This window comes from Podarcis filfolensis (genome assembly GCF_964270895.1).
Source record: "Podarcis filfolensis genome assembly, chromosome: 5".
Taxonomy (NCBI): Eukaryota; Metazoa; Chordata; class Lepidosauria; order Squamata; family Lacertidae; genus Podarcis; species Podarcis filfolensis.
In genome coordinates, this window is record NC_139608.1 from 45,685,687 (window position 1) to 45,694,916 (window position 9,230).

At 40.9% G+C, this 9,230-nt stretch overlaps 1 protein-coding gene across 1 annotated transcript in view; it reads left to right on the plus strand.

Annotated features, from left to right (window-relative positions):
• Positions 1-7,412, plus strand: part of SORCS3 (sortilin related VPS10 domain containing receptor 3) — a 415,208-nt gene extending 407,796 nt beyond the window's left edge. Inside the window, exons 26-27 of the mRNA XM_083616529.1 lie at positions 2,273-2,433; positions 3,379-7,412. Coding sequence (XP_083472655.1) covers positions 2,273-2,433; positions 3,379-3,443 — 226 coding nt within the window. The 3' untranslated portion in view covers positions 3,444-7,412. The remainder of the gene's footprint in view (positions 1-2,272; positions 2,434-3,378) is intronic.
• The last annotated feature ends 1,818 nt before the right edge of the window (positions 7,413-9,230 follow it).

Genomic DNA, 9,230 nt, shown 5'->3' on the forward strand with positions numbered 1-9,230 from the left:
AAGCCAAAAGGAAAGGCTCACTTGTGCACCCTGTCCACTGATTAAAAAGAACGACAGCATTACACAAATATTTACTGTCTACAGTGAAAAATATGTCTCACAGTGACTCAGACAGCAGGAACAGACAGTCATCTCTGGACGTTTGCCCCATAGGGAGACATTCAGCATCACATATCTTCGAATGTTGATGTTTTCTTCTCTGTGATGCTCCTAGATGCAGCAAGGTCAATTAATGGAAAATACTCACTTCACTAAACATTCGCATTGTTCTGATGTGCTTCAGTGCACTTTTCCTTCCCTCTCTGCTGCTACTTCTCAGTGCCCCTCCTTCCGTCTTGTGTGTCATTAGCCATCACTACTGATTAATCTTATTGGCTGAGATAACTCATAAGATTTGTTTCTTGCCAGCTGTGATGTCAGCTGTCAGCTGTGTCAGGGTCATCAGCAAAATCACAATTAATCCAGCTGCTGAATTAATACAAAAATGCTACAAGGAAATGGAGCCTGTTAGCCTGGCTGTGGGTCTCCTCTCACAAAGGGTCTCAAGAGAGACAGAAACTCATCCATGACAGATCTTGGAGAAGCCACATTTCTTTATTTTGTTCTCTCCTTTCCCCACCCCTCCAAAGAGAGAATTACAGCTGGCTGCTACCATAGGATGAACCCCCTGACACAACCCAGTTTTTTTCAGCTGCTTGGGGAATTTCTGGTCCCAATAGCTCAGGACCCCTCCCTTCAGCCCCGGTCTGGGGGGAAATAAACAAAAAGAGAAGAATTCTATTTATTTCTCCATAAACCTTGTGAAATACTCTTAATACAGAATGGGTAGCTTTAGACCCATGTTGTTGAGCACGTAGGAATTTCCCGTAGGAATTTCCAGAGAATTGCCTTTTAAAACCAATGAAGCCAAGTGTAAAGGTACAAATAATTTGGGAAAGAAGACGAGGAGGAACTTAGCTAGTTACACGTTACCTGCTTGAATAGTATCTTAGGTTTCAGAGCATGTACATAACTCCTTGCAGAAAAGATATTCTGAGAGGGCACTTCTTTTGTCACCTGGCCAGATGGTTCCAAGAAATCCCACATTTTTTGGTGGGAAGTTGAGACCAGTAAAAGCCACTCCCCACTGTAGACAGTTTGCTCTTTCATCGAGGTATGAGATACACTCTGATGTCAGGCATCTATCTGATCCAGTCTGATATTATTTGAGGTGGGAGGGCTAGGCTGTAGTCAGCAGTCTGCAGAGAGTCAGAAGCTGGAAATAGATCAGGGTCAAAGAGAAAACAGGATCTGGGAATGGAGGACAAGCCACGGGACTGTTGGTCAACAGTTGGACTTTAAAATGGCATGAGAGGGTGTTTTACGGGATCCATTTCATGAGATGGGAAAAGAAATCTCTCTCTTTTTAGAAAATGGCCTTTCAGATTATGATGCAGAAATACTGGAAATCTAACTATAATAATCTAAGCATTTGTTTGAACTCTTGCTATTTTTACTTGATGTTATTTTTATTAAATGTTATCTTTGTGATTGTAGGTTTTTAAAATTGTTTTTAATGTTGTATTTTAAATTGTTGTAAGCTGCTTTAGGACCTCAGGGTGACGGGCGGGTAATGGTAAGATAAGAATAAAAATAAGAATAATATACCCCACTTTTTTGTTATTTTACTTGTGATTGAACAACATTTTCAGCTTTCAGCCTGCCAGATGTGGCTGCCTGGTACACATTGTATGTATTGAATCTGTGAACCGCTCTGAGAGACCTCTGGGTATAGGGCAGTATAAGGTGGTATATAAATTCGATGACAGTGATATCTTGGTTCTTGAATTTAATCTGTTCCGGGAGTCCGTTTGATGAATTTAAACAGTCCCGAAACAGTTCAAAAACCAAGGCGCAGCTTCCGATTGGCTACAGGAGCTTCCTGCACTCAATTGGAAGCTGTGGAAGCTGCGTTGGACGTTTGACCTCCAAAAAATGTTTGCAAACCGGAAGACTCACTCCCGATTTGTTCGGGAGCTACCAAAGGTACCACTGTATTATTATTATTATTATTATTATTATTATTATTATTATTATTAAATAGATTCCTGTTCAATGTGGGCCAGGCATCCGTACTAAGATTTTTATAAGTGTAAATTATATTCCTGTCATGCTTTGTTCCTCTGGTTTTTGTGGTATAATATATAATATTCACTGTTGAGGAGGCAACTGTTACTGTAAATCGGGAAGACCATCTCAATGAAAATCTATTTTATTCCCCTTTTTAACATAGGAAAATCCCATGGATTAACATCTATGCTCAAGTCCAGCATGACAAAGAACAGGAAATGATTGGTTCTGTCAGCCAAAGTGAAAATGCCCCCAAGATCACTCTGAGTGAATTCACAGACCCTGAAGAACTCATGGACAAAGAGCTGGACACACGGGTTATAGGTAAACAACCTGCCTGTTCATTCAATGACATCTCAGCAATTCATGCTCATTAAGAGTCTTCTCTGGCCCTTGTCCTCTGCCATGAGTGAATGCATGTTGCTGACATTGAGTGGTATTCAACTAAGTTTTGCTCAGAGTTGATTCACGGAAATCAATGAGCTGTAGAGCTTAGTTATATGCACCCATTAGCTGTCTCTGCATGAGAAGGAGTCGTGAGAAATACGTTAGATCGTGGCTGAATATTAGAATGTTAATTCTTTCTGGAGATTTTAGTGGCTCAGCTCTTTGCAGATGCATAGACGTTGGCAGGCTAATTTCTGTAACTGATGCATAGGGCAAATGAGGAAGGATGAGATGGTAAGCCAAGATACCCTAGGGTAGCAGTGTTTGGAGCGGCAAATGGGAACAGACAGGCCCCTTTAGGGGAAAGGGCACGGGGGGGGGGGAGAAAATGAACAAAAGAAGAGGAAATGCTTCCATCTTCTCTTCTCTACTGCAGTCTGGTGGTAGTACAATTCTTGTGTTACATGAGGTGCCTAAAAAAATTAAGCAGTAGTCTAATCAAAAGAGGCACTATTAAGTCGTCCTGCATGCTCCTTGAGGTCCACTCCAAGGTCACCAAGCACAGAGTGTTAGTGCTTTGTGGAACTTTCTACTGAAATCAGACAGTCAATGGTGTTAAATTTTCGATGCCTCATTAAGATTTTTTCTTTCCAACGTTTTTTTCTGGTGTAACTCCATTGTGTGTACCATTGGTCACTATGAATTAACTTGTAGACTTAATTGTTTACTGTGTACACTGCTTTGACATTTTTGGGTGGGATTTTGCTGGAAGGAAGAGAAGGCCCCTCGATTATACACCATGGCAAAGAAGGAAAATCTGTGCCACAACCAATATCCAAATTTGGTGACCTCCATTAATTCTTCCATTTTCTTTTTTCTTAGGGAGCATCTCAACGATCTCCAACAGTGAAAGCACAAAGGAAATACCCAACTGCACTAGTGTTTAATACCAGGAATACCACTTTGACTACAAAATTTCTGAGTTTTTATTTTTAATTAATATTATTATTATTATTACAAAGAAAATTCTATGTCATAATGAGGACTATTATTATTATTAGGGAGGGAGGGGGCGCAGAATGTGGTTTTCTTTTTTCTTTTTTTGGTGTTATTTTGTTTTCTGGGGCCACATTCATAAATTCAGTTTTTGGAAAACTGTATAATAGAAGAAAAAATACAAGACTTAATGGAAACCAGAAATAATATAACCCTGAACTTAAATTTTTGGGCACATTCTCTATTTCCCCTTTCAGAAAATAATTGGGCTACTCTGCCAGTGGCGGTCTCAGAAGGTTATTTAATTGTTCATACTAGACTTGCTCCTGTAGAATGAATGCAGGGTTCTATTCTCGCTTGACACCCTGTTGGATTCAATCAACTGAGTATATATATACATATATATAATATCCTGTATATCTTTTAAAATGGGGAATAATAAAGCCTTCTGAAGTTGACTCCTTAGATTCTCATGGGGGTGGGCAGGCTGCACAAAATAACGGCTGGCACATCTGACCAAGTTTATGAATGAGGCCCTTGCTGGTGCATGTTGACACTGTTGGTATTGAGGAAACCGATGGCATACTGTAGATAATTACCATGTAAATACCTTTTTATTTCTTGATAAATAATTTAATGTTTAGTAAAAGATAAATTTAAAATGAATAAACCACACTCACCCACATACCTTCACACCCACATGAGAAGTTCACTGGGGATCTGCGGCGAGCAGCTGTGTCACATGGGAGATCTGAACGCGTATCAGTTGTCTGTCATGTTTAACTCTTTCCTCTTTGTGTTCAGTTGACACTGGTAGGGACCTGCAACAAGAAGGCAATATATCTGGGTTGTGAACACTTCAAAATGCAATACAGTCAAGATATTGGTTCTTCCTCAGAAGCAGAAGTGTAGGGCTTGGAATGAGTCTAGCTTAGAAACACTATGCTGAGTCCATTATATTCCCAGTCTATTTAACAGGTTGTGCAAGAAAATATGCTTCAGTTTGAGAAGATCAAATAATTGTGGCATCAATGTTGGGTTGCATTCAGTGTTGGATAGTATCCAAGATTTATGCTTGTGCTCCACCTACCTTTTCTCCCCCTGCACACCTGCTAAATCTGTTTTGGATTTCCCCTCAACCCTCCAGAGCAGATTTGGAGAGGGCACAGGGCATGTGTGGGAGAGGAGAGGGGATAAACGTCTACTGCACAAGCATAAATCCTTGCACTAATGAAATCAGTGCAAAGGATTTTTATCCTTTGGTGTTGCTCCTATTACAGTCCTGTTTGATTTTTAATCCTCTAGCCTCCCCAAAATTTCTCCTGACTAGTCTTAGTTACTAGTGGCATGCATTTAGCACACAGCCATTTTACTGGACTTCCAGTTTCTGATTCGGCAAATGATGGTGGTGGGGATGATGGCTCTCTGTGTTGGCTGTGTCTAGTATTTTTAGTTCTTAGCAGCTATCCAGTGAAATGCATATGAGATCAGAAACGCCAGCTTTTGAAAAATACCATGGAGTATTATTATCCTCAATCTGAATAGCCTTGAGAAGTAATGGGACAATGTCATTAGGATTTACAGGTGGCGGACTTTTTCATTGCAGTAAAGTAAATGGCAGTTGTATTCCTGGTGAAGCAGTTTTTGATGATATTAATGGTGCTATTAATGATATTAATTATGCCTGATTACTTAACTAGTCTGAAATCATGTCTGTGCAGTAAAAAAAAGTCCATACAATGGATGAACCATTCAGAAGAGGGCCAAATTGGTCATGGTGTTGGCAAATGTAAATCAGCCACGAGGATTTTCATCATATCTGTAAAGGAACCATTTCTCCCAACAGTCTCCTTCCAAAGCAGCTATATTTTAAAGCCATGTGCCCCTCTGGGGCTCCACGACTATAGAGCACTACACTGAAAGAAAAATAGCTCAGCAATGTGGTTTTAGGTAGAAAACACAACTGAAGGAAGTATTCAATAGTATAAAAGTGTAATCACTGTGGCTTCCTCAACCTCTTACCCCATAAACTCAAACCGTCACCCATGGAAGGGGAAAAAAATCTCTAAAAGTAAAACCTTATCCTAAGACAATGAAGTTCTTAATAGAATCAGATGCTGAAAATATAAGCAATTAATGTGGTCACTGCTCCTATGTCCTTAGTAGCAGCCAGGTGATCAACAGTTGAAGCTTATATTGGCTTGAAGATACACATGATTAATTTCTGCCTGATGTTAAAAACTCTGGAAAACTTGCTAAGAAAAAAGGGGTGGCAACATTATTTACTGGTAAGGGTTTTATAAGATTTAGGAGATAAAGACTCAGCATGAAACACACATGGGTGTAATCCTATACATACTTATTTGGGAGGAAGTTCTGCTGAACTCAGTAGGGCTTATTTTAATAGAGATGCTTACAGTTATTGTTTTGCTTTCTTCGTCCATTAGATGAGCCTGAAAAAGTCCTAGGCGGGTAGTGTATTTCTGCAAATATATCTATTCTCATTGTCATTTAAGGCCCAGAATGTTTCCATACATTCCAGGGACTCTGAAGCCTAAACATATCCTCTTAATTGGACAGCAGATTTATTTCCATGGGGTGCTGAGTCTTAAAACCAGTCATATCCTGGAGTCATATTCTTAAGCTCATCAATTTAATTAAATGGGACAGCCCTTATTCATTTTAAATGAGCTCCCTATCATTTAATTTGTTCAACACTCCAGAACAGGATCTTACACACCACCTTTCCAGGGAGTGTTGAAAAAGTCTGTGATACCTATAGGCAGCTAGTTTGTGGTTTATCCAAAACAATAGCCATATTAGGGATTGGAAAGAGTGCCACTATGATGGTGTTTTGAAATGCATGCTCTGCAAGATCTTGCATTACGTGACACCACTGGTGGCAGTGCTTCACTGCTGGCAGTGGCAATGGGGCAGGTGGGGCCCCCCAAGTTTCTGCCCCCTGAAACAGCGGCCTCACCTGCCTCACGGCTGGGTCAGCTCTGCCCTGTTCTCTATTGTTTATTGGCTTTGAGGTTTTTGCAATAGAATAACCCATCCTCCTCCTTCCCAATTATATAGTTGCTGAATCCCTTCCCCACTTCCTGCTTCAGTCACTGAAGTGTGCTAAGTTCTGTGTCCAAACAATTCTCTGTTGCAGCGTACACCAAAACTGATTTACCTATTCTGGAAGTATAAAGATAGTGCAATGCTATACATTTTAACTCAGCCCATTGATTTCAGTGAAGCTTACTCCCAGGTAAATAGGTAAGAGACTGCAGCCAAAGAAAAAGGAGAAAGATTACTGTAGGGTGGAGAGAGATCAATCAGCCTATGATTGTGGATGTCAAATGGTTAGCCGTCTGAGGAGACAGAAGGCTATGTTCTCTTGCTGGCACTTACTAAGTCATGATACTTTAATCCCCCTTGTTTGGACTAGGTGTTGCATGACATCTTGCCTTCCAGCCCTAAAGACCATCCCCCCATCTGTGCGGCCTGAGTTTGACTCAAGTGCTGAGTCCACTATGTGTTGTGCCAGCCTTGGATACAAAGCAACTCTGCCTCATCCTGCGCCAGTCAGGTTGCCAGGGGCAATATTAACCCAACTTATCAACCTCTCATGGAGTCTTTCACCGAACACAGCTTGGCCAGAATGACAGAATGGAAATCCAAATCCTCTGTTGTTGGAAGCTGGCAGACTGGCACTGTTCCCTACCCTCCTTTCATTTCGAGATTTAAATGAGACAGACAACTGCAATACTTATTTTAAAAGAAGTAAGACAAATGCATGAGTCATATATATATACATAAGTACATATATATACTGTTATTGGTTTTATTGTTCCATTTGAATATTTCTACTGTAAAAACAAAGGCAGTGGTTTTGAAATTGTTGAAAATAAATGTATTTTTGTACATCAGAGCTGCCAGTTTGCATTCTTTTGGTGGCTTCTGGTTGGTGGGGATGCTTCATCTTGCAGAAGAGCCTTCCCTGCCTCTGCATATAGGTTTCAGTGCTACATAACACATGCTTCACCCAGCAGTGGTAGGACAGTGGAGCAGAAGTCCATGGGCCCTACTCAGTAGAATGCACAGGAGGGAATCCAAATGCAGCACAGCTGGCTTGCCACATTTTGAAGTAAGTTAAGGAATACATATCACCATCACAAAACAAGGTGATGCAAGGCCTTTTTTTTTTTTGCAAACCTCAGCAACATTTGATTCCCTCCCCCCCTGCTGCCTTCCCAAAGCCTGGAAAGTGAGGTGCTGGGGTTTGGAAAGGAGGCATGAGGGCTCTGACAAGGTCCTAAAGAAACAAGCAGGCTTGTTCTAAACTTGGCTTTAAGCCGTACATCTGGATCAGGCCACTGTTCTATCTGTAATCAGGCTACATGGTGATGACACTGTAGCTAGGATGAAGAAAGAATATGAAACCAAAACTGATATTCCACACACTGCCTAGAGGCTAATGAGAGTCGTTGGCAGACCCCTAGTCCCTTGTCTAAAATCTTTAGTAGATCTGGGGCTGTAGATCTGGTTGAAACTACTGCAAAAAGGTGGGGAGGTGGCTTCCCCTGATCCTGCACTGTTCCAGATGGTCCCTCAGGTGCCTGGGTGGTTTTTGAGGGGGAGAGGGCAATGCAAGGGGAAGGACAATTGGCAAAATGTCCTTTCCCATCTTCAGATTCCCAGAGCAACTCATTCATAGGTGGGGTTCACTCCACTCATGGATTTCTGGATCAAGCTCAATGAGTATTTCCATGTTTCTTAATATTTTGGACTTAAACAATGCAATTACTGTGAATGACTTTTCACAACAAAATACTTTGGCCCAAACTAAGGGTGATAATATTTAATATATAATATTAAATACATTTAATATGTAATATTTAAAATGTAGAGAAGGGGTTTGTTACCTTGAAAGCAGGTGTGCATGTATGCAGCAAATTTGTGTGCAAACCCCTTTTCCCCAACTTAAACCATGACACCTGCACTGTTCATCTTGCAGTTCTTAACAGAACCTGCCTGTCACACACTCTTTAAACTCAAACTAAGGGAGATCAGGTTATGTTTCAAAGATTGTAAGTTATAAAACAATCAAGAGAAACACAGTAAAACAATTACTATCCGCTGGTTCTGAAACTCAGACATGAAACAGGAATTATATACATACTATCACCTCTCCTTCTGTTCTTCTTGGCATTCTCATCAATGCAGTTGTACAGTTATTAAGCACTATCAAAGCACCATTGCACCACTGACATATTATTGTAATACATCAACTGAATGCTACTCTTTCCTCATGTGTCTTGGTACTACATCACCGGACTGATGGCTGACAGAAACACCAAGTACAGGTGCAGCTCTGTTCAGTGTACCTCCCTGCAGCACTGGTTTTTCAGAAATAGGGGGAGGTCACTTTAGGAGGAAGGCAGAGAGGTGGCAACAATAAAAACCCATAACCCTATATGTGGCATTGTAGCAGTAGAGATCCTAACACTCAATTTGTACCAGAGCAGAGACCCAACCTTAGTTCAAGAAACGGTGCTCTTCAACTTCACTTGCACATCACCCAACACCCTAATTCATGTGCACATACAACGATGTGTTTGTGTGCATGCACGCACACACATGCACACACACATTTCAGCTGCATAATATTATAGGAAGTGGTGAGAATGATGTAGGGAGTGTCTACATTATTCACCATATAGGTTACAGCAGTGCCTAGTGTAATG